The 23,565-nt window shown below is 46.6% G+C and overlaps 3 protein-coding genes across 8 annotated transcripts; 1 reads left to right on the forward strand and 2 right to left on the reverse strand.

Moving 5' to 3' along the window:
- Window positions 1-3,163: 3,163 nt before the first annotated feature.
- On the reverse strand, window positions 3,164-7,945 carry LOC137587976 (protein NYNRIN-like). 6 transcript variants are annotated; one of them, XR_011033998.1, is made up of 4 exons: window positions 6,400-7,945; window positions 5,879-6,300; window positions 4,610-5,676; window positions 3,462-3,599 (listed from the first exon to the last, which is right to left on the reverse strand). XR_011033998.1 is itself a non-coding variant. In XM_068304655.1 (3 exons), the coding sequence occupies exons 1-3, from the start codon at window positions 7,514-7,516 to the stop codon at window positions 5,362-5,364; spliced, it is 1,854 nt and encodes a 617-aa protein (XP_068160756.1). In that variant the 5' UTR covers window positions 7,517-7,945; the 3' UTR covers window positions 4,081-5,361. The 6 variants fall into 6 exon arrangements, 2 of the variants coding, with proteins under 2 accessions (XP_068160755.1, XP_068160756.1); XR_011033997.1 differs by having other exon boundaries at window positions 3,463-3,599; window positions 4,471-5,676; XR_011033999.1 differs by having other exon boundaries at window positions 3,468-3,599; window positions 5,161-5,676.
- A 2,572-nt stretch (window positions 7,946-10,517) lies between these two features.
- On the forward strand, window positions 10,518-12,623 carry LOC137587979 (leukocyte cell-derived chemotaxin-2-like). Its single transcript, XM_068304658.1, has 4 exons — window positions 10,518-11,311; window positions 11,447-11,555; window positions 11,732-11,883; window positions 12,078-12,623. Exons 1-4 carry the CDS (start codon window positions 11,287-11,289, stop codon window positions 12,242-12,244), a joined length of 453 nt encoding a protein of 150 aa, XP_068160759.1. The 5' UTR covers window positions 10,518-11,286; the 3' UTR covers window positions 12,245-12,623.
- A 6,066-nt stretch (window positions 12,624-18,689) lies between these two features.
- On the reverse strand, window positions 18,690-20,344 carry LOC137588430 (leukocyte cell-derived chemotaxin-2-like). Its single transcript, XM_068305520.1, has 4 exons — window positions 20,230-20,344; window positions 19,969-20,080; window positions 19,641-19,792; window positions 18,690-19,446 (listed from the first exon to the last, which is right to left on the reverse strand). Exons 1-4 carry the CDS (start codon window positions 20,252-20,254, stop codon window positions 19,280-19,282), a joined length of 456 nt encoding a protein of 151 aa, XP_068161621.1. The 5' UTR covers window positions 20,255-20,344; the 3' UTR covers window positions 18,690-19,279.
- Between the last annotated feature and the right edge of the window lie 3,221 nt (window positions 20,345-23,565).

A 23,565-nucleotide genomic window follows, 5' to 3' on the forward strand; every position in this document is an offset into this window, starting at 1 on the left:
CTGGGGAGTGGCTAACCTGAGCTGGGGAGTGGCTAACCTGAGCTGGGGAGTGGCTAACCTGAGCTGGGGAGTGGCTAACGTGAGCTAGGGCGTGGCTAACGTGAGCCGGTGGGTCCGCTCCGGCTAAAGCTACCTGACTAGGTGGCACTGCTATGTTTTCAGTTAAGGAGCGAACCAGTGCCTCCAAATGACTAAGTCTTGCTTCCATCCGAGAAAAGGCACTACACTTCGTGCAGATGCCCCTTTCGCTGAAGGAAGCGGGGGGAAAAACTAAACATCCGACAGACTGAGCAGCAGAGAGAAGGAGAGTGGACAGAGGGAAGCGTAGCCATAGTTAGCAACAAAGATAAGCTAAGCTAGCTCTGAAGTACGGAAGATTACTTCAATAAAAGTTTGTAAAAGGTTAGCTGAAATATGTGGGAGCTTTCGCTATCAAGTTTTGAGATGGAGAGTGTTGAAGTGGAGCCAAATAATATGGTCCTAAAGACCCTTGGTCCTCCAGCTTCGTGTTCGTTTTCTCTTGGTTGTGGACAATTTCTGAACAGAGTTAAATAAACAAAACACTCAGTGAAATGTCGACGCTTCAAAGTTTATTTTTCAATTGCAAAGAGAATATTCTCGGCACTTTGTCTCATGGGAGATTACTTCCTGCAGAGTGCGAGGATGCACTTGCAGCACATGGATTTTATGCACATCAGAAGGCGGGGTTCACCTGGTATCACAACAGCTGCAAGATAGCAGGCAAGACAGTGGGTTACATTCAGGTGATGTCATGATGCGCCAATTATCTGAGAAGAAAGAGGAAGACGGCCTTGCAGACGGCCTGGCAAGAGGTGATAAGCAGACAGGTCATGAAAACTATCGTAGCTATACGCCAATTATCTAAGAAGATATACGCCAATTATCAGAGAAGAAAGAGGAAGACGGCCTTGCAAGAGTTTCTGCTCGACTAGCTGTGCAAGCAATTTAGCATAAGTCAGCAGTTCTAACTGTCACGTGATGTGACCTAAGATGAACTTTAAGCTCAGTAACTTTCCACAGCAAAATAACATAAAAAGATATAATTCCAACATAACATAAAAAGATATAATTCCAACATAACATAAAAAGATATAATTCCAACATAACATAAAAAGATATAATTCCAACAATCCCCCTTTTGGACTCGAAAGAGTCCAACACCTAATCAAAAGTACCAGCAGGGTCATCAGCGTCTTGGAGAAGAGACATGCTGTAGGGAGGGGGAGGACCGGATTTACCTTCTATGGTGGTGGTGATCAGACGGACCATCAAGGAACGAATACAGGGAACGCAGCAACAACCACAAGTGACTATAATGGCAACAAAGACGGCTATAGACATGAACAAAGAAATAAACAACGTTTTCCATTTACCAAACATGTTAGTAAACCAGTCATCCAAAGGATTATCAATACCAGAGTGCTCATGCATAGTATCGGAGAGAGCACGCAAACCTTCCAATGCTCTGGTTACAGAGCCATCAGGAGCTGTGTTATTAGGGATAAAGGTACAACACATATCCCCAAACATAGAACAGACACCACCTTTTTCAGCTAGGAGCATGTCCAGGGCCATACGATTCTGAACAGCCATAAGGGAAGTAGGGGCCATCTGTTCAGACAAACCTGCAATTGCATCACGGGTCAGATTAGTCAGCCGCAGAACATTGTAATGAATATAATTAATACGATCAACATTCTTATTGGGCGTAACCGGGAAAAGGGCCGCAATCAAAGGAAAGTTTTCAAACCCCGCAGCAACTTGATCAGCCAATTTGTACTCATTTGGAACACCACGGGGAACACCAATTGCATCCATGTAGGTGGGATTATCTATAGATAAATCAAAAGTGGTAGGGGCCGAACGAGGAGTCCGAGATAAGACATGGCGTCGTCGACGGGCAGTTAAACTAATAGGAAGGTCAGAGGAGGACTTCAAGCGTTTCAGCTGGTCACCTAAGAGAAGCAAAGGAGCACGAAGACGAACCATGGCACACACACCTCGATATTTGCTGGTGAGGCGAGCATGAAGGCCACCCTTGCCACAGTAATAGTACAAGCCTAATCTGGCCCAAAAGCCTAACTCGGCCCCTGGTCTGGTAATGTTACACCACGTGGAATCAAGAGAACCTAGATCAACGGAGCCTGCGGTAAGATTAAAACACACATAGGAACCATTGGCAGGGTCTGGAGTAAAAGGGCCTGTAACAGTAAGATTGTCAGCGGGAGGAAAAATACTTCCCAAAGTGGTGCAGCCTTCATCTCGTCCGTGGGTCAGGCTAAGCATGCAACCATAGCCGTGAGCGTCACTTGGAATCAAAGGAGCAGGCGTGGTGGTCAATTGGGGTCGAGCAGAAGCACAAGCAACACAACTACCATTAATCTGTTCTCGCGCAGTATTAGCAATCCAAGAAAGCCAAACATTACTCTCAACAAAACCTGTAGCTTTAGCAATGAGATCCTCAGCTTTAAGTTGAGTATAATCAATAGCAATAGGAGTTCCAATGAGTTGATGTGGTGGGGGAGGGACCTGAGATGGAGAACTGTGGTTAAAGACAATGGTGGGAGCAGGCACAGGTGCAACCCGAGACTTAACGAGGTTAATACGGATGATACCCCATGTGTCCTTTCCGGTCTGGTCAACACCTAAAATTAAATGTAGAAAATCTGTAGAGCAAAACCTGCTGCCGGGAGAGAACCTTCCGCAGGGTTCCATAACACTAGCATGACATTGAGATGTTGGGAAAAATAGGGGTTTAATGGACAGAGTTAAAGGATTACTTGTGGGGGAGTAATCCCTTTGCAGAGAAAAGAAGGAGCCCAATCCAGAAGTGGGGGGCTGGAACCCATGTTCTGTGGAATACCAAACAGAGGACCAAGAAGCACACCACGGGTCATTAAGGGAGTTGTCACTGTGACCGCAGATGTAAACATCATAGTGTCGCCATGGTGCGCCAGGACCCCTGCAGTTAATTACTTTGCAGAGATCAAAGGTATAAGAAGCTGTAGCCCCCTCAGTGTAGCTAAGCGTTAACCCACCATACTGTTGTAAACATTTGTCAGGAGAGGATGCAGCAGTGACAGCCAAAAGACTAAAAACAAGGAAATACAGCATGTTTTTTTTTTTTTTTTTTTTTAGACTGAAGATAACGGTTGTTACTTGTAGAGAGGGAGGTCTTGCACCTTTTCCTCTGGGTTGACCCCTCTGGATACTGGCTCGTCCGGACGCTGGTTGAGAGCGATGCTCGGGAACGCTGCACCGTGACCGCTGGGGTCTCTTCAAAAGCTTAGGTCAGTTACTGAACGTAATTGCCTGCTCTCGGGTTGCTTTGTGACTTTACGCCACGTTGAACAACCACTCACTCGATGTCCTCAGTTGGAGCCGTTGCTCGATGTCCTCAGTTGGGGCGGATGCCCTAGTGGTCGTCACCACTATTAGCAGCTTTTGGAGAGGGGAGAGCGACTCCCGTTGGGGTCTTTGCAGGCCTGGTGGACGTCAGATGAAACCACGTGTCCCCTCTTCCTAGAAGCCGAACTGCGGTTCCGGTTCTCTCAATGACTTGATGGGGACCTGTCCACCTAGGTTCAGACCATTTTCGTTTGATTACTCTCAGCCACACCCATTCACACACATTCACACTTTTTGGTGGTTTCTCCTGTGGTTCTGTGAGATGGGAAAAATTGACTGTTAGTTCGCGGAGGCCTTTTGGGCCTTGGAATCCGGGAACTGGTTCCAATGGAGCTGTGGGAGCTGGAAAAGGTCTGTTAGTGTGTGCCTCAAATGGGGTCCAACCTGTGGATGAATTCAATGACATTCTGACATTCAACAGAGCCACAGGGAGGGCCTGTAGCCAATTCATCTTTGACGAGGCCATGGATTTTGACAATTTTTCTTTGATGTTGCGATTCATTCGTTCGACCTTTCCCTGTGACTGAGGGTGATACACAGCGCCAAAAGTGTGTCTCAATCCCAACATACTTTCCACCTGTTGTAGATGTTTGTTTTTGAAATGAGTTCCATTGTCTGACCTGATTTTTCTCGGAAAACCATGAGTTGGAATGTAATGGTTAACCAAATGTTTCACTACAGAAGCTGCTGTCTCTGCTCTGCATGGATAAGCCTCAGGCCATCCTGAAAAAGAGTCAACAATCACTAACAGGTATCGATACCCATTAACCGATTGGATCATGTCGGTAAAATCCATTGAAATTACCTGACCAGGTGCTGTCACTTCCTGGTCCTGCACCCCTGGAGGTGGTTTAGTTGTTGGCAGGCAATTATGCCTATTGCAAACACTGCAGTCCTGCAGTTCACTTTTCACAATTGTTCTCATGAACGGATGCCACCAGCCACAGAGACGTCTCAGTGTTTCGTCCGTGCCTACGTGGCATGGTCCATGGGCTTCTTGAATCAAAACTTTCAATTGTTTTTGAGGCGGCACAGGTTTACCTTCTTTGTTCCAGATTCCTTCATCATTCTTTTCACCCCCTTTTGCCTTCCACAAACTCCTTTCTTCTGGGCTAGCTTTCACCTGCCACTCTCGGATCACATCATTCGTTATTTTGCAATCAATTTCTTTGTCACTCACCGAGAGTTGGAGTGCTGGCTGATAACCTGCCACCTTTTTAGCAGCTGCATCTGCTGCGGCGTTTCCATTTGCAATCAGGTCATTTTTTCTGGAATGACCTGGACACTTGATAACAGCAACAGCTTTTGGCAACATCAGCATTTCCTGGAGATGCATTACCTCTTTCAGGTGTTTAATTGGACTTCCTGTTGCTGTCTGATAATTGTTCCGTTGCCATTCACTTAATGCAGTATGTACAACCAAATGAGCATAAGCAGAATCAGTGTAGATATTTACAGTTTGGTCTTTTGCGAGTCCTAGAGCTTCTGCGACTGCTAGGATTTCAGCTCTCTGTGCTGACTGTGGTCCGTCCAGTCTGACTTCCTTAACTGTCTCAAAATCGTCGTTTTGATGTTGAACTATGGCAAAACCTGATTGCAGGCCATCCATGCCTTTAAAACAACATCCGTCGGTGAACAACGTCATGTCGGGGTTAGTCAATGGCTGTTCGTACAAGTCATCTCTGAGTTTTGTGTCGTCTTGGACTTTTTCTGTACAAAAGTGTGGGGTACCTTCAATCAGACCATCAGCCATATTGATCCCTTCATGGATGAAGATGATGTGTGGTTGAGTGATGACCGATTCAATCTTGCGTTGGCGTCCTCCAGTCATGGTGAAGAATTGGCTTGTGATGTATTGGACAGTGCTGTGTCCAGTTCTGATGGTCAGTGGATGATGAAGTACCACGTGGGCAGTTTTCTGGACCAACCTAGCTAGTGCTGAGGCAAAAGATGAACAGGGCGTTTGGCGTTTTTCATAATTGTCCAATGGTGTTGAGACATACATACAGACGTTTCGTTCTCCTCTATCCCCCTTTTGAAAAAGCACAGCAGAAACACTGCTTGCTTTTTCAGCCACATCGAGGAAAAACATCTTATTGTAGTCAGGAATGGAAAGAGATGTAGCAGAGGCCAAACATGCCTTAAGGTGAGAAAAGGCAGCATCAGCGTCCGGAGTCCAGGCCAAAGCGGCTGAAAGGTTCCGCATGCCGACTTCCTTGACCATAGCACGGAGAGGATGCGTGCACTCTGAGAAGTCAACAACATGATGGCGAGAGTAGTTACACAACCCCAGAAAAGCTAGCATTTGCTTCACGGTAGATGGACGAGCAGAGTGTAAAATGTCTTCTCTGTGCGAGGAGGAGAGGCCTGTGCCCATCCGGGATACACAGCGACCAAGGAAAGAGACTTGAGTTCTGGCAACTTGAATTTTAGAAACTTTAAGGCCTACTTCATGGAGACGAAGGAGCAGAGAGTGAGTCGTGTCCAGACAGGATTGCTCTGATGGAGCCGCAACCAGGAGGTCATCGACGTACTGGACGAGGAGCACACCGGGCGGAAGAGACAAAGGTTTCAGAAGCTCACGAAGATGGACGTTGAAGAGACCAGGAGAAAGGAGGAACCCCATGGGCAGACAGTTGTAGGAGTATCTCCTTCCATCCCAGGTGAAGGCCAGATAAGGTTTCATGGATGGATGAAGAGGAATACTGAAAAAAGCATTAGCCAAGTCGATGACAGTGAAGTGAGTGTGAGAGGGCGACAACAGTGAGAGTGCAGCATGAGGGTTCGGGACCGGAAGGGTGGGAGTGGTGACTGCAGCATTTATAGCTCTCAAATCATGGACCATCCTCCATTTGCCTGTACCTTTCTTTTCTACAGGGAGAATGGGTGTATTAAAAGGAGAGCTTTCAATTAGAGCAAGCACACCAGCTTCAAGCAACCCGTTTATGGTCTCAGTTACACCGGCCTTACCCTTCGCAGGAACCGGATATTGAGGAACCCAAATGGGACCCGGTTTCATTTGAAACGTGACTGGCGTGACGTCACAACGACCGACATCCGTAGGACCCTGGGTCCAGAGGGAGTCGGGAAGAGAGTCAATCAGCGCAGGTGCCAAATCGCTGTCGGATGTTTCTCTGCCATGGTGCCTGTCCAGGACGCTGTGTTCTAGGACGGAAGGGATCACAAATTCTGGAGACAAAATGCGATATGAGTCAAGAGATGCAGAATAGTGCAAACCAGAGTAGAATGTCGGCTTCCAATCATCAGCATCGATGCAAGCTTTCACGAAGGGACCCAGATCTTTCTGTGTGTGTTTTGGGGAGACAGCCAAGGAGACATGAGGATAGCAAGGCGGCATCGAAGGATCTGGAGGATCATCCATACGATACCACTTCTGCTGTTCGGGCGTCAAGGATACGGCCCAAGCCACACCCTGAGGTCCTACGTAGAGATCTTGGAGAGAGAGATCCCACGGGAGTCCTTCCACCTCCTGGAAGGCTCCCAGGTAAATTGTGTCTTCCATCCTGTCATAATACAGAGTACAATGCAAAGCGTCAGAGACCAGATCATAGGGGCGTAGGTGACGGACCCAGGGCGACCACTTTGTCCAGAAAGTCTCAACAGGAGTCCACTGTCCAGCATCAGTGTCCATCACAACCCAAAAGATGTCAGCATACATGCACACCACAGCAACTTTGGCATGTACCGGAAACATGGTGTTGACGGGGTTGGTGGCAGACAGGCACAGTCGGGATGATCCATCCGGAAACATCAGTTGCAGGCCGTCGGCAGAACACTTTATCAAAGGACACAACTTGCACATTAAATCACGCCCTAAAAGATTGGCAGGGCTGGAGGGAGCCAGGATAAAGGAGTGAGTTAATAACTGGTTGTGTGCAGAAACCAAAATGGAGGAAGTCTTTGGCAGGGCAATTTCTTCACCCTTGAACCCAACTAAAGGAATTACGTCATTGGTGACATAGGCGCCAGGAGGAAGCCGTTGGATGGTGGAATAACGGGCACCAGTATCAACCATAAAAGGAGTTGACACTCCTCCTACCGTAATGGTGATCATAGGCTCCTGCATGCCTATGTCCGTGGGTTCAGGGCATCTTCATTGTGAGAACTGTTCACCAGGGGGCAGACGCTGGCGATTCGGGACGGGCGAACCTTGGTTGGAGTCCACTGGGCGGCGCTGTTGGTACTGCTGCCGATCTAGAGACTGCCACCGTCCCATGTCTCTGCCACGTCCACGAGGGCGTTGGAATCCACGACCACGCCCCCTAGGTGGGGGCCTCTCGGGGCAATCTTTGACCCAATGACCTTCTCTGCCACAGCGGAAACATACGTAACGTTGAGTGTCAGCCCCACCCCAAGATCGTGGCCCCGACTGATACATCATTCTATCTGCATCATCAGGTGGAAGAGCAGAGGCAGGAGAGGAAACAGAGTCCTCTTTCTTCTTGATGTCCTGGATCTGCATGACGGTCAATTGAGAAACAGCAGTTTGATGTTTTTCTACCTTAGTATCTTTTTCTTTGGCATGTCTCCTCAGAAAGTGTCTCAGGCAGGAACACCACCGGTCATCCGTCATTTCAGCCAGATCTGGTATGTTTTCCATGGCGGTAACCACTGTTTTGGGAATCCCCTTCAAAATGGAAGCTCGAAAGACTGAGTCATGGAAAGGCGAGGTATTATGTAGAAAACCTGTTTTAATGTGATATTCAGTTTTGGCCCGATCAACGTAAGTAGTCGCGTCCTCTCCAACTTTTGGAGTGAACACCATGTCATGGACAGCACACAGAGGCAAAGGGAAATGTGCGTTAAGACCTACGTCAAAGCGGTCCAAATTTTCGTGGTCTAGAGGTTCATCTTTAGCCATACGACCCACCCCTGTTTCCTCTAGAACCTGTGGTAAGATAGACAAAGGACATACTTTAGTTAAAATCATTTGCATGTCACCACCACACAAGTCGTGGCCCATAGCCTGACGCTGCACGGATGCAAACCAATTGCGTCCCCCCGATGAAATAGGTGGCAATGTCTGAAGCATGGCATTGAGATCTGCTGCAGGGAAAGGGCGGTAGACGGCAACACGCCGTCCGGAGTTGGGGTCCACTGTATCCATCAATGGAGCTTGTACAGCGGCTCTGGATCGAGTCACAGGTCCCTCTGAGGTGGGCTGACAGGGAGGCGGGGTTGGAGGCCGGGGAGGGAGAGAAGGGAGGGGAAGAGCGGAGACGGGAGGTTCCGCTGCTGGAGGCCGGGGAGGGAGAGAAGGGAGGGGAAGAGCGGAGACGGGAGGTTCCACTCGGGAAGAGAGGCGACAGAGCTGTTCCTGAAGTGCAGCCACCTGTTTCTGTAAAGTGGAATGTTGTTCGTTGTCAAATGATACCTCATGATGTTTGAGTGACGTCTTGAAGTGTTCCTCCGCTTCTTGTTCTGCTTGTAGGACCCTCTGACGGAGTTCGTCTCTGACGCTGCGGGAGGCATTCCCTCTGCGCAGCAGCTCCGTCTTGAACTCACTCAGGGCAAGCCTCAGGTCCGGATAAGTTTTACTGGTCCTGAGGATTTCTTCAAACTCATCTTTAAGCTGTTTGTTAGCTCATTCACAGGGCGCGGCCATGATTCTGACATGTTCCGGTACCACTTTACCTTCAGTCGCGGGTGTGGGCGCGGATGGGGCGGTCTGATCCATGTGCAGTTTCCCGCTGGTGATGTTCCAGACTGGTGCCTGGAAGTATAGTGACGGCGGGTCTGGTTTGGTCTGAGTCAGAGTCAGAGTCTGTTGTAATTCTGCATAAGGATTACTGGCAAACGGGTTAGTTTTGGAAAAAACAGATGCAAAATTCTCCCCCAGATAAGGAGGCGGGTCAGGATTATTCCAAGCACACTTTTCTTTGACCTCTTGTCTACTTACTCTGACTGATCCTCCCATTGACAGCAATCGTACATGTGACTTAACTTTTTCCACCTTTACATATGACTCTCGTGCCCGCCTTCCTGGAATACTGATTCTATTTGTTGCAGAGACAGTTGTGGCCAGTACATTTAACTTTTTAATGCATGCTTTTTCAACCTCTTTCATCAGTAAGACGAATGATTTTTTGGATGTTAGCGGTGGTAACCATCCTTTTTTACAGCAATCTTCAAACCAATCTTTCATTTCAGACTCCGTCTTACTGCGGATCTTTGTGGGCAGTCCCTCGGATGCCACTAAAATAGCAATTTTTGCTTGATTTTCTAATGGTGCACCATCTGGGTCGTCTGGAATTAAGTTCCAGTTGAACCAGTCTGTTTCCCGATCGAATTCACCTTCCATTGTAAATTCTATTAGGCCTTTTCCCAATTTAGTTAAGAAAATTCGGCGTCGTTTCCTCCGAGAACCTCAACACGGAACTCAGTATCACTCGACCCACGATCCCGGATCGTTTCACTAATATTCCCAGACGGGCGTCCCAGACGCAAAATCTCTAGCGCGCAGGATGTCCCAGACAATCCTCTCAGTCTACTCAGTTATGGAAGAATTTACCAGACGTTTTTAGCCAATAGTTTGCTTTAACCTCTACAGCCTAATGTCATCAGCTGGGGCAACCCCACAAACTCTTTGAGCGACCGCAGTATTAAAACAACTAGGTTTGAACGTCTGTAAACCTAGTTGAGTGTTCTTACTGTAAGAATAATTTAGGTGTAAGAACCACCAGACGCTGACACAAAGTATAATTAAAAGACCGATCAATCCAAACAGCGTCCGGTTTGACATTCACAAAAAGACGTCTATTAAATCAAATCACTGGTGTTCGAGTCAATGATTCTAGAACGTTTTCCAAATAGGGAAAGACAGATTTTAACCTTATACTGACAGGCAGAGACAAGGCCCTAAGAGGCAAAGTTCCTCTTACCTTACAAGTCGGGGTACCCTTTGGAGTTGTCTCTGTCCGGCAGGAGTCCAGCCAAGATCACGTCGGGGTCACCAAATGTTGAAGTGGAGCCAAATAATATGGTCCTAAAGACCCTTGGTCCTCCAGCTTCGTGTTCGTTTTCTCTTGGTTGTGGACAATTTCTGAACAGAGTTAAATAAACAAAACACTCAGTGAAATGTCGACGCTTCAAAGTTTATTTTTCAATTGCAAAGAGAATATTCTCGGCACTTTGTCTCATGGGAGATTACTTCCTGCAGAGTGCGAGGATGCACTTGCAGCACATGGATTTTATGCACATCAGAAGGCGGGGTTCACCTGGTATCACAACAGCTGCAAGATAGCAGGCAAGACAGTGGGTTACATTCAGGTGATGTCATGATGCGCCAATTATCTGAGAAGAAAGAGGAAGACGGCCTTGCAGACGGCCTGGCAAGAGGTGATAAGCAGACAGGTCATGAAAACTATCGTAGCTATACGCCAATTATCTAAGAAGATATACGCCAATTATCAGAGAAGAAAGAGGAAGACGGCCTTGCAAGAGTTTCTGCTCGACTAGCTGTGCAAGCAATTTAGCATAAGTCAGCAGTTCTAACTGTCACGTGATGTGACCTAAGATGAACTTTAAGCTCAGTAACTTTCCACAGCAAAATAACATAAAAAGATATAATTCCAACATAACATAAAAAGATATAATTCCAACATAACATAAAAAGATATAATTCCAACATAACATAAAAAGATATAATTCCAACAAGAGAAACAACTAGCTTACTCTACAATTCTAAAATGACAAGATATTAACAACGATTGTGTGACGAAAGCGAACTAAGACGCCGCGGTGAAACAAACACAACAGGTAGTGACGGAAAACGCTAACCGCAACAGGAAGTCGATCCGCAGGGGTGAGTTCTCAGAGGAGACATCAGGACCAAACATGAAGCGTATCATCGTTCTGTCGGGTGAGAATCACAGGGAGAACACCTCAGACTCAATGTTCTCATAGATTCTGCTCGGATGTAACCCCTGGCGTGTGTGTCTGTGTGTGTGTGTGTCTGTGTGTGTGTGTGTGTGTGTGTGTGTGTGTGTGTCTGTAGTTGTGTTGTGTTTGTGTGAAGGCGTGAGGTTTGGTCAGCTCTGCAATGGGAATCCTACGAACAGGAGGACGTCTGACAGCTGGGGTGGCCGACATTATGGAGCCAGACGGTAATGCAGCACCGCAGTGATCACTGTAATCACTATCAGTGATCATGATCAATAATCGCAGTCAATGAACATTGGTCTCATATGTAATCTAGTCGGAGTGCACGCTAATATTTCAAATACTTCACATTTTAATATTTTAAATACTGCAAATTTGATGAGCTGGTCCCGTGTTCCAGGAGGACGAGGACCCACGGAGGTCTGGATATCAGTTGTGCCGATGGATCCGTGGTCTATGCCCCGTTTGACGTGACGCTCCACGGACGGGTCATCGTTTACACTGACCCCAAGAAGGCAGCCATCAACAACGGCATCAACCTGAGAGGAGAGGGTCGGTCTCTACTACTTTAGACATTAACTGTAACCGCAATGTAATGTTTTTATATTTCAGTCTTGTAGTATTCCCAAGATGCTTTGTCTACCTGCATGTATTATTTTTTTTACTGCAGTAACTGGGGTGTAGTAGTGTTGTTACCATGGTAACTGGTGTGTATTAGTCGTAGTAACTTGTATAACTACTCACAGGTCTGTGCTTCAAGTTGTTCTACGTCCAGCCTGACAAAACCTCGGGTTCGGTGGCGAGGGGCGAGCGGCTCGGCGTCATGTTGAACATGCAGAGCGTCTACCCAGGAATCACCTCACACGTCCACGTCCAGATGTGTAACAAGACCGACCCCACACCGTACTTCTGATTGGCTCACAGAGGACGTCTGTGGCATCAGGACTGTGTACACAAGTCTGTTTACTTGAAGTACATAATTTACAACTTGATTTTTTAATATTCTGAAGATGTCTACTTCCTGGACAGTTGGATTAATGTCTTGCTGAACTCAAAAGTTTGCTAAAACTAAACAATTCCAACACTTACAGAGAGCTGAAAATCTGTTTTCTCTGAGTGTTGGATTCTTTTCAAGCAAACTTTTGAGGAGTTACGGTATACAGAGGCCACATAACGAACTTGCTCGCTTCCGCCAGTGTAAATGTTATCTGCATCACAACTTATTGAAGGAAAAGTGACACGTTTGTTCAAATATTCATATTTATTTCAATAAATGTTATATTAAACTACTACCAATGCTGTACATAAAACACGTGTAATTATATATTTGCTACGGTGGAGTTCAGTCTCTGCTGTACGCAGGCCATCGTCTCCTGGTGCTAATCCTTTTGCCCTGCACAGAAGCAAACATGAAGTTTGATCAGATCTCCGCTCAGACAAAGTGTGTGTGGTGATGTTGTAGAGAATGAAGCATTGTGGGATTGGAAGGAGGAGGGGGGACTCTACTTACATAGTTATGCCTTGCCGACCATTCTGGGTGCTGCTGCATGTGGAGTTCTCTCTCTTGTTCAGCTTTCGCGTAATATATATCCTTCTCTTCTTGTGACAACCACTTCCACTGTGGACAGACGACAACACACACTTAGTAGTAACACAAACACACACTGGAAAGATGTGTGTTAGTACACACACACGTGCAGAAGCACATCAACAAACTCACGCAGCTTGTACAAAAACCATTAGTTTATGCTCAGTGTTCCAAACGCAACTTCATTTCTTTGGCGTTTGTAGGGAGTGTTCCCTGTTACCAACACTGATCAAATCTAACAGACACAAACGTCCAAAAGTAAAACCTTTACCTGCTGCCCCAGAGCTGCATTCACGACGCCGCTCCCCTGGCGCTGGATGCTCGGGTCCACATTCATCCTTTGTTCCTTCAGGAACAGCATGAAGGCATTCGGAGGCTTCTTCACGTACGGACGGCAGCCATCCGACTTCTTTGTGGAACGAGTCCTGTGACACATTAGAGAGCTGACGTTAACAGAGACACGTGGAGAAGCAGGACGATACCCAACATGTGTTGGTAGAACGGATTGAAGAGGAGTCCATTCAGGATGAAACGCTCCAGAACAAACTCACCATTTTGATCTTGCATTGAAGGTTCTTGCTGGAGGAACATCAGCAGCAACAAAGGAGGGAACCTCAGATAGTGTGTGAAATAAGACTGGATCTCCATTCCTTGACAGAGAGAGACGTGCATTAGATCACAGAAACAAAGTCAGACGTCAGTGGCTGCTTTCATTCTGGTGTCTGTCACTTACAGCATTCCATCAACTTGATACTGAGGGCTCCACGCCCCTGGGATGTTCTGGACCTGGAGGCACAAGCACAACAAGTGGTTAGATGAGCTGCAAAAGTTTCACCTGGACCATCCCCAAAGAAAATGAAGTGAGGAGCTGGGCTTACGGTTTGTAGAGGAGCAGCAACAGGACTCCTGAACGTCTCTGGCGTCAGGATGTTCTGTTCAGCCCCCCGATTCTGGAGGTGGTCTGGTGGAGCGGCAGGGGGGTGACAGTGGAACGCCACTGGGATGTTCTCCACGGGACACTGAACCTGATGGTCCTCTGGTGGAGCAGCAGGAGGGTCACAGATGGATGAATCCATGTCAAACAGCTGCCTCATTTCCTCTTCCAGAAGATTTTCACCCCCCCACTGGTCCAGTGAGGTCAGAAGGTCCGACTGTTCAGCACCCTGTTGGGGCTCTGCTGGGGCAACAAGGGGGTCACTGCTGGATGAATCAACGCAAAGCAGCTCTATCACCTCCTCCAGAGGAATTTCACCCCCCCACTGGTCCAGTGAGGTCAGAAGGTCTGACAGTTCCTCCACAGGACCCTGAACCTGTTGGGGCTCTGCTGGAGCGGCAGGGGGGTCACTGCTGGAGAGAGATTCCAGCACGTTCTCTTCAAGCCACTTGTCCAGGTGTAGATCAGCAAGTAAAGGGTCCATGCTGGATAACAGGGGGGGCAGGTTCTCCTCAATTAAGTCCATCAGCAGCTGGACTTCCTCCTCCAGGGGGGCCGGATGGTTGGACTGGATTTTCATTGTGTCGTCTGGCACTGGGATCCTACAACACAAAACAGATCACCGTTAGTTCCTTCATGGGTCAGAGGTCATTACATCATGTTTGGACTTTACAGTAAAAAGATGTGATGGATGAAGGAATGTTGTTCTGAATCAACTGCTCAGGTGGACTGAACGTTTTTAGAATCAAATCTTATTGCTCCAATTAAGATGTACGTATATCTTAATGCTCCAAAAATAACAATCCATCACATCAGTGTTTTTACCACTCGTTGTTCTGGTCAAGGCTGTCATAACATCAGCCCAAATTTTAGGATTTGCACATTTTGAAAAGTATTGAACTCTTTCTGATTGTTTAAAAAAAAAAAAAAATCAGGATTCTAATGACAAAAAGGCCATAGAAATAAAATAAATCTAAACATATAAAATGAATGATGCCTTCTAGCAGCACCTGGGATCATGTGTCACTTCTGCTCGTCCTCTAACTAAAGGTGTGAGCTGCTGCTGCTGCTGTGGTGAGTCCTGCTCCTGAGTGTGTTTAGTGCTGCAGTACCGACGGGAGTCCTGACAGGTGTGTGTGTCAGTGGTCACTCACCACACGTCCACAGGAACTGACTCCATTGTGCTGACTTCTGCTGTCTGCATGTGAACCTTCTGGTGTCTCAACACAAATGAAGGCTGCAGGTTCCCAACCGCTGGAACCTGAGTTCAATCTCTTTGTGACGTCACAAAGAAATAACGCTGGTGGTTTCATGCCAACAGGTGAGCGTTGGAGTGATGTCCACAGGTGTGAGCATACCTGCTGTCTGCGTGATTCTGAACGGAATCTTTCTCCAGACGTGAGGGGGTGTTGATGATCGAATCGGGGGTTGATGATCGAATCGAACCGGGAGGAGAGCCGGTACCGACCCGCCCGACGGGTCCCCCACCCCGCGGTGCCCCCGATGGAGCGCACATTGGAACTCATGAGGATGGAAACCCCGACAGACCTGGTCTGCGCCAAGATGATCCGACCGGAGAGTTTTTAATCAATCACGGATCGATTAAAAATAAACGTGTGTGTGGACGCTCACACAACTCCCGTCTCTTCAGGGGTTTGTCTGGTTTTTGTAGCATCATAAGGTTTATTTGATAGGTTTGTGTTAAAATTTCTCATAAATTTTTTTTTAATTAATTTGCCATGTAATAAAATGACATAGATCTTAAAAGTGATGCTTAAATATTTCATCAAATGAAACTGTTGAAAAAGCAAAGATTTCACATCACATTCCAACAAACGTGTTTTATATTAAATATTTATTTAGATGAAAACATACAAGACAACAACAGCTGTGATGCTTCACCACTGAACGGCCTGGAGGGAAAACTACAAAAACCAGACAAACCCCTGAAGAGACGTGAGTTGTGTGAGCGTCCACACACACGTTTGTTGTAAACTGTTGTAAATCGATCCGTGATTGATTAAAAACTCTCCGGTCGGATCATCTTGGCGCAGATCAGCTCTGTCGGGGTTTCCATCCTCATGAGTTCCAATGTGCGCTCCATCGGGGGCACCGCGGGGTGGGGGACCCGTCGGGCGGGTCGGTACCGGCTCTCGTCCCGGTTCGATTCGATCATCAACCCCCGATTCGATCATCAACACCCCCTCACGTCTGGAGAAAGATTCCGTTCAGAATCACGCAGACAGCAGGTATGCTCACACCTGTGGACATCACTCCAACGCTCACCTGTTGGCATGAAACCACCAGCGTTATTTCTTTGTGACGTCACAAAGAGATTGAACTCAGGTTCCAGCGGTTGGGAACCTGCAGCCTTCATTTGTGTTGAGACACCAGAAGGTTCACATGCAGACAGCAGAAGTCAGCACAATGGAATCAGTTCCTGTGGACGTGTGGTGAGTGACCACTGACACACACACCTGTCAGGACTCCCGTCGGTACTGCAGCACTAAACACACTCAGGAGCAGGACTCACCACAGCAGCAGCAGCAGCAGCAGCTCACACCTTTAGTTAGAGGACGAGCAGAAGTGACACATGATCCCAGGTGCTGCTAGAAGGCATCATTCATTTTATATGTTTAGATTTATTTTCTTTCTATGGCCTTTTGAATCCTGATTTTAATTTTTTTTTTAAAACAATCAGAAAGAGTTCAATACTTTTCAAAATGTGCAAACCCTAAAATTTTGGCTGATGTTATGACAGCCTTGACCAGAACAACGAGTGGTAAAAACACTGATGTGATGGATTGTTATTTTTGGAGCATTAAGATATACGTACATCTTAATTGGAGCAATAAGATTTGATTCTAAAAACGTTCAGTCCACCTGAGCAGTTGATTCAGAACAACATTCCTTCATCCATCACATCTTTTTACTGTAAAGTCCAAACATGATGTAATGACCTCTGACCCATGAAGGAACTAACGGTGATCTGTTTTGTGTTGTAGGATCCCAGTGCCAGACGACACAATGAAAATCCAGTCCAACCATCCGGCCCCCCTGGAGGAGGAAGTCCAGCTGCTGATGGACTTAATTGAGGAGAACCTGCCCCCCCTGTTATCCAGCATGGACCCTTTACTTGCTGATCTACACCTGGACCAGTGGCTTGAAGAGAACGTGCTGGAATCTCTCTCCAGCAGTGACCCCCCTGCCGCTCCAGCAGAGCCCCAACAGGTTCAGGGTCCTGTGGAGGAACTGTCAGACCTTCTGACCTCACTGGACCAGTGGGGGGGTGAAATTCCTCTGGAGGAGGTGATAGAGCTGCTTTGCGTTGATTCATCCAGCAGTGACCCCCTTGTTGCCCCAGCAGAGCCCCAACAGGGTGCTGAACAGTCGGACCTTCTGACCTCACTGGACCAGTGGGGGGGTGAAAATCTTCTGGAAGAGGAAATGAGGCAGCTGTTTGACATGGATTCATCCATCTGTGACCCTCCTGCTGCTCCACCAGAGGACCATCAGGTTCAGGGTCCCGTGGAGAACATCCCAGTGGCGTTCCACTGTCACCCCCCTGCCGCTCCACCAGACCACCTCCAGAATCGGGGGGGTGAACAGAACATCCTGACGCCAGAGACGTTCAGGAGTCCTGTTGCTGCTCCTCTACAAACCGTAAGCCCAGCTCCTCACTTCATTTTCTTTGGGGATGGTCCAGGTGAAACTTTTGCAGCTCATCTAACCACTTGTTGTGCTTGTGCCTCCAGGTCCAGAACATCCCAGTGGCGTGGAGCCCTCAGTATCAAGTTGATGGAATGCTGTAAGTGACAGACACCAGAATGAAAGCAGCCACTGACGTCTGACTTTGTTTCTGTGATCTAATGCACGTCTCTCTCTGTCAAGGAATGGAGATCCAGTCTTATTTCACACACTATCTGAGGTTCCCTCCTTTGTTGCTGCTGATGTTCCTCCAGCAAGAACCTTCAATGCAAGATCAAAATGGTGAGTTTTGTTCTGGAGCGTTTCATCCTGAATGGACTCCTCTTCAATCCGTTCTACCAACACATGTTGGGTATCGTCCTGCTTCTCCACGTGTCTCTGTTAACGTCAGCTCTCTAATGTGTCACAGGACTCGTTCCACAAAGAAGTCGGATGGCTGCCGTCCGTACGTGAAGAAGCCTCCGAATGCCTTCATGCTGTTCCTGAAGGAACAAAGGATGAATGTGGACCCGAGCATCCAGCGCCAGGGGAGCGGCGTCGTGAATGCAGCTCTGGGGCAGCAGGTAAAGGTTTTACTTTTGGACGTTTGTGTCTGTTAGATTTGATCAGTGTTGGTAACAGGGAACACTCCCTACAAACGCCAAAGGAATGAAGTTGCGTTTGGAACACTGAGCATAAACTAATGGTTTTTGTACAAGCTGCGTGAGTTTGTTGATGTGCTTCTGCACGTGTGTGTACTAACACACATCTTTCCAGTGTGTGTTTGTGTTACTACTAAGTGTGTGTTGTCGTCTGTCCACAGTGGAAGTGGTTGTCACAAGAAGAGAAGGATATATATTACGCGAAAGCTGAACAAGAGAGAGAACTCCACATGCAGCAGCACCCAGAATGGTCGGCAAGGCATAACTATGTAAGTAGAGTCCCCCCTCCTCCTTCCAATCCCACAATGCTTCATTCTCTACAACATCACCACACACACTTTGTCTGAGCGGAGATCTGATCAAACTTCATGTTTGCTTCTGTGCAGGGCAAAAGGATTAGCACCAGGAGACGATGGCCTGCGTACAGCAGAGACTGAACTCCACCGTAGCAAATATATAATTACACGTGTTTTATGTACAGCATTGGTAGTAGTTTAATATAACATTTATTGAAATAAATATGAATATTTGAACAAACGTGTCACTTTTCCTTCAATAAGTTGTGATGCAGATAACATTTACACTGGCGGAAGCGAGCAAGTTCGTTATGTGGCCTCTGTATACCGTAACTCCTCAAAAGTTTGCTTGAAAAGAATCCAAAACTCAGAGAAAACAGATTTTCAGCTCTCTGTAAGTGTTGGAATTGTTTAGTTTTAGCAAACTTTTGAGTTCAGCAAGACATTAATCCAACTGTCCAGGAAGTAGACATCTTCAGAATATTAAAAAATCAAGTTGTAAATTATGTACTTCAAGTAAACAGACTTGTGTAATTTCTGAAAACACTTTAATTTCACAGTATTCAATTTATGAATGTAAAAGGTAAATGCTAAACCCTAACCCCCTAACCATAACCCAAACCCAGACCCAGATGTAGGACAGACAGATCCTGCAGAGAGTTGAGTAGAATGTTGATGTGGAAAATGTGTTTTCACAGAAGCTCAGAGAAGAGCCAAACAACAGCTTTACATTTTATCACATTACACAGTCCTGATGCCACAGACGTCCTCTGTGAGCCAATCAGAAGTACGGTGTGGGGTCGGTCTTGTTACACATCTGGACGTGGACGTGTGAGGTGATTCCTGGGTAGACGCTCTGCATGTTCAACATGACGCCGAGCCGCTCGCCCCTCGCCACCGAACCCGAGGTTTTGTCAGGCTGGACGTAGAACAACTTGAAGCACAGACCTGTGAGTAGTTATACAAGTTACTACGACTAATACACACCAGTTACCATGGTAACAACACTACTACACCCCAGTTACTGCAGTAAAAAAAATAATACATGCAGGTAGACAAAGCATCTTGGGAATACTACAAGACTGAAATATAAAAACATTACATTGCGGTTACAGTTAATATCTAAAGTAGTAGAGACCGACCCTCTCCTCTCAGGTTGATGCCGTTGTTGATGGCTGCCTTCTTGGGGTCAGTGTAAACGATGACCCGTCCGTGGAGCGTCACGTCAAACGGGGCATAGACCACGGATCCATCGGCACAACTGATATCCAGACCTCTGTGGGTCCTCGTACCCCTGGAACACGGGACCAGCTCATCAAATTTGCAGTATTTAAAATATTAAAATGTGAAGTATTTGAAATATTAGCATGGACTCCGACTAGATTACATCTGAGGCCAATGGTCATTGACTGTGATTATTGATCATGATCACTGATAGTGATTACAGTGATCACTGCGGTGCTGCATTACCGTCTGGCTCCATAATTTCCGCCACCCCAGCTGTCAGACGTCCTCCTTCTGTTCGTAGGATTCCCATTGCAGAGCTGACCAAACCTCACGCCTTCACACAAACACAACACAACTACAGACACACACACACACACACACACACACACACACACACACACACACACACACACACACACACACACACACGCGCGCGCCAGGGGTTACATCCAAGCAGAATCTATGAGAACATTGAGTCTGAGGTGTTTTCCCTGTGATTCTCACCCAACAGAATGATGATACGCTTCATGTTTGGTCCTGATGTCTCCTCTGAGAACTCACCCTCCTCCTTTAAAAGCTGCAGTTACATTATGGTGGAAAGTCCATCGCAGATTTGACTGTTTCACAATGAACAAACAGCCTGCTTCAGGTGATCAATACAGGAAGTTGATAATCACAGAACAACTTGTTTTGATGAAAATGAGACTCAAAGAGACAGACTGTTTGAGCCAAAACTGTAATTATGAAATCCAGCAAGTCTGCGGTGAAAGCACAGCTTTGTTCATGTGGATTGTTTTACTGATTGATTAAATAGTTTGTGATGTCTGATCGATAGATTACATTACCCATAACCTGATATATAGAGATGGACTGAGCTTGAGCCGCTACCATACCAATAACAAACAGCAGCTAACCTTACAAACACATCATCCAGAAAAAGTCCAGTGTGATGACAGAGCAGTCTGAACTTTATGAATCATTTCAAACTTTGTTAACAGTAGTTTATTAAAAGTAGTTAATAAACAAATGGAACACTCTGTTCTTTCCTTGGATCAAATAGAGAGGCCACAAGCATTCCCACATTTCTGTTAAAAAATGAAGACTAAGAAAACTCTGTCACATCCTGCCTGTTAGTTCATATTTTTTAAATTCTTGCTGGGGTTGTCCTCCTGTAGGAGTCAAGTGATGTATTGGGTCTCCTGGGGATAATTGGTGCTCAGGTAGGAACTAATGTTGGCCGAGTTTAGCTTCTGCACCGAAGTATTAAGTTTTTTGACCACTGAACTCTGAATGCTTTGCTATTTCATGTTAACTATTGATCGAGTCAACTGAAATAAAACAATAATCAAACATGAAGTGTTGTGTTGGACTTTTTTACTTACAGGAAGCACATCAGAGCATCATTCACGTAAGAGCGGTGGAATCTCACAGTGGATTAAATCTTGGATTAGCGTCTACACCCCCCCGAGGATAGAATTCATTCAGCAGAGGTAGAGATGTAAAAACCAGGTCTGGACAGAACAGCTGCTCAAGACATTTTTATTATTTATTATTCTAAGACTCCTAAACAATGGAAAATGGCACTTTTCTGAATTCACCCCAGCATTTATGAACCAACATTAATGTAGCCACAAGAGGACAGAAGCCAGTGTCTTATTGTGCCGGTCCCAAGCCCGGATAAATACAGAGGGTTGCGTCAGGAAGGGCATCCGGCGTAAAACTTTTGGCAAATCAAAGATGCGAATCAAACCTATGGCTTCCATACCGGATCGGTCGAGGCCCGGGTTAACAACGACCGCCATCGGCGCTGTTGACCTACAGGGCGCCGGTGGAAATTGGATTACTGTTGGTCGAAGAAGGAGAGGAGGAAAGTGCGTTCGCACGAAGAAAGAGAAGAGGAACACCAAGAGTATAGGACTGAGAGTAGGGACGTTGAATGTTGGAACTATGACAGGAAAAGGTAGAGAGTTGGTTGACATGATGCAGAGAAGGAAGGTAGACATACTATGTGTCCAGGAGACCAGGTGGAAAGGTAGCAAGGCTAGAAGTTTAGGAGCAGGGTTCAAGTTGTTCTATCATGGTGTAGATGGGAAGAGAAATGGATTAGGAGTTATCTTGAAGGAGGAGTTTGTTAGGAATGTCCTGGAGGTAAAAAGAGTGTCGGATAGAGTGATGAGTCTGAAGCTAGAAATAGAAGGTGTGATGTTCAATGTTGTTAGCGGGTATGCTCCACAGGTAGGATGTGAGCTGGAGGAGAAGGAGAAATTCTGGTCGGACCTTGATGAAGTGATGCAGAGCATGCCTAGAAGTGAGAGAGTTGTCATTGGAGCAGACTTCAATGGACATGTTGGTGCAGGAAACAGAGGTGATGAGGATGTGATGGGCAGGTTTGGTATCCAGGAGAGGAACGCAGAAGGACAGATGGTAGTTGACTTTGCAAAAAAGATGGAAATGGCTATAGTGAATACTTTCTTCCAGAAGAGGCAGGAACATAGAGTGACCTATAAGAGTGGCGGTAGGAGCACACAGGTAGACTACATCTTGTGTAGACGGTGTAACCTGAAAGAGATCAGTGACTGCAAAGTAGTGGTAGGTGAGAGTGTAGCCAAACAGCATAGGATGGTGGTGTGTAGGATGACTCTGGTGGTGAGGAAGATCAAGAGGGCAAAGGCAGAGCAGAAGACGAAATGGTGGAAGCTGAAAAAGGAAGAGTGTTGCATGACTTTTAGGAAGGAGTTAAGACAGGCTCTGGGTGGTCAGGAGGTTCTTCCAGATGACTGGACAACTACAGCTAATGTGATCAGGGAGACAGGTAGGAGAGTACTTGGTGTGTCATCTGGAAGGAAAGTAGATAAGGAGACTTGGTGGTGGAATGAGGAGGTACAGGAGTGTATACAGAGAAAGAGGTTAGCCAAGAGGAAGTGGGACACTGAGAGGACTGAGGAGAGTAGACAGGAGTACAGGGAGATGCAGCGTAAGGTGAAGGTAGAGGTAGCAAAGGCCAAACAAGAAGCTTATGATGACTTATATGCTAGGTTGGCCAGTAAGGAGGGAGAGACTGATCTATACTGGTTGGCAAGACAGAGAGACAGAGATGGGAAGGACGTGCAGCAGGTTAGGGTGATTAAGGATAGGGATGGAAGTCTATTGACAGGTGCCAGTAGTGTGATGGGAAGATGGAAAGAGTACTTTGAAGAGTTGATGAACGTGGAAAATGAGAGAGAACAAAGACTAGAAGAGGTGACTGTTGTGGACCAGGAAGTAGCAAAGATTAGTCAGGATGAAGTGAGGAGGGCATTGAAGAGGATGAAGAGTGGAAAGGCAGTCGGTCCTGATGATATACCTGTAGAGGTTTGGAAGTGTCTAGGAGAGGTGGCAGTAGAGTTTCTGACTGGGTTGTTCAACAGGATCTTAGATAGTGAGAAGATGCCTGAGGAATGGAGGAGAAGTGTGCTGGTGCCCATTTTTAAGAAGAAGGGAGATGTGCAGAGTTGTGGCAACTACAGAGGAATAAAGCTGATGAGCCATACAATGAAGTTATGGGAGAGAGTAGTGGAAGCTAGACTAAGGGCAGAAGTGAACATTTGTGAGCAGCAGTATGGTTTCATGCCAAAAAAGAGTACTACAGATGCAGTATTTGCGTTGAGGATGTTGATAGAGAAGTATAGAGAAGGCCAGAGGGAGCTGCATTGTGTTTTTGTAGATCTGGAGAAAGCTTACGACAGGGTGCCCAGAGAGGAACTGTGGTATTGTATGAGGAAGTCTGGAGTGGCAGAGAAGTATGTTAGAGCAGTGCAGGACATGTATGAGGACTGTAAGACAGTGGTGAGGTGTGCTGTA

This window comes from Antennarius striatus, chromosome 21, assembly GCF_040054535.1.
Source record: "Antennarius striatus isolate MH-2024 chromosome 21, ASM4005453v1, whole genome shotgun sequence".
Lineage (NCBI taxonomy): Eukaryota > Metazoa > Chordata > Actinopteri > Lophiiformes > Antennariidae > Antennarius > Antennarius striatus.

Excerpts from the sequence above, each read along its gene's own strand:
- LOC137587976 (XM_068304654.1), bottom strand. The coding sequence starts at position 5,653 with ATGGTCAAGGAAGTCGGCATGCGGAACCTTTCAGCCGCTTTGGCCTGG.
- LOC137587979 (XM_068304658.1), top strand. The coding sequence starts at position 11,287 with ATGAAGCGTATCATCGTTCTGTCGG. Across the intron at positions 11,556-11,731 it reads CGACATTATGGAGCCAGACG|GAGGACGAGGACCCACGGAG; the intron begins GTAATGCAGCAC and ends CCCGTGTTCCAG. Across the intron at positions 11,884-12,077 it reads CATCAACCTGAGAGGAGAGG|GTCTGTGCTTCAAGTTGTTC; the intron begins GTCGGTCTCTAC and ends AACTACTCACAG.
- LOC137588430 (XM_068305520.1), bottom strand. The coding sequence starts at position 20,254 with ATGAAGCGTATCATCATTCTGTTGG. Across the intron at positions 20,081-20,229 it reads GCGTATCATCATTCTGTTGG|TTGTGTTGTGTTTGTGTGAA; the intron begins GTGAGAATCACA and ends GTGTGTCTGTAG. Across the intron at positions 19,447-19,640 it reads CATCAACCTGAGAGGAGAGG|GTCTGTGCTTCAAGTTGTTC; the intron begins GTCGGTCTCTAC and ends AACTACTCACAG.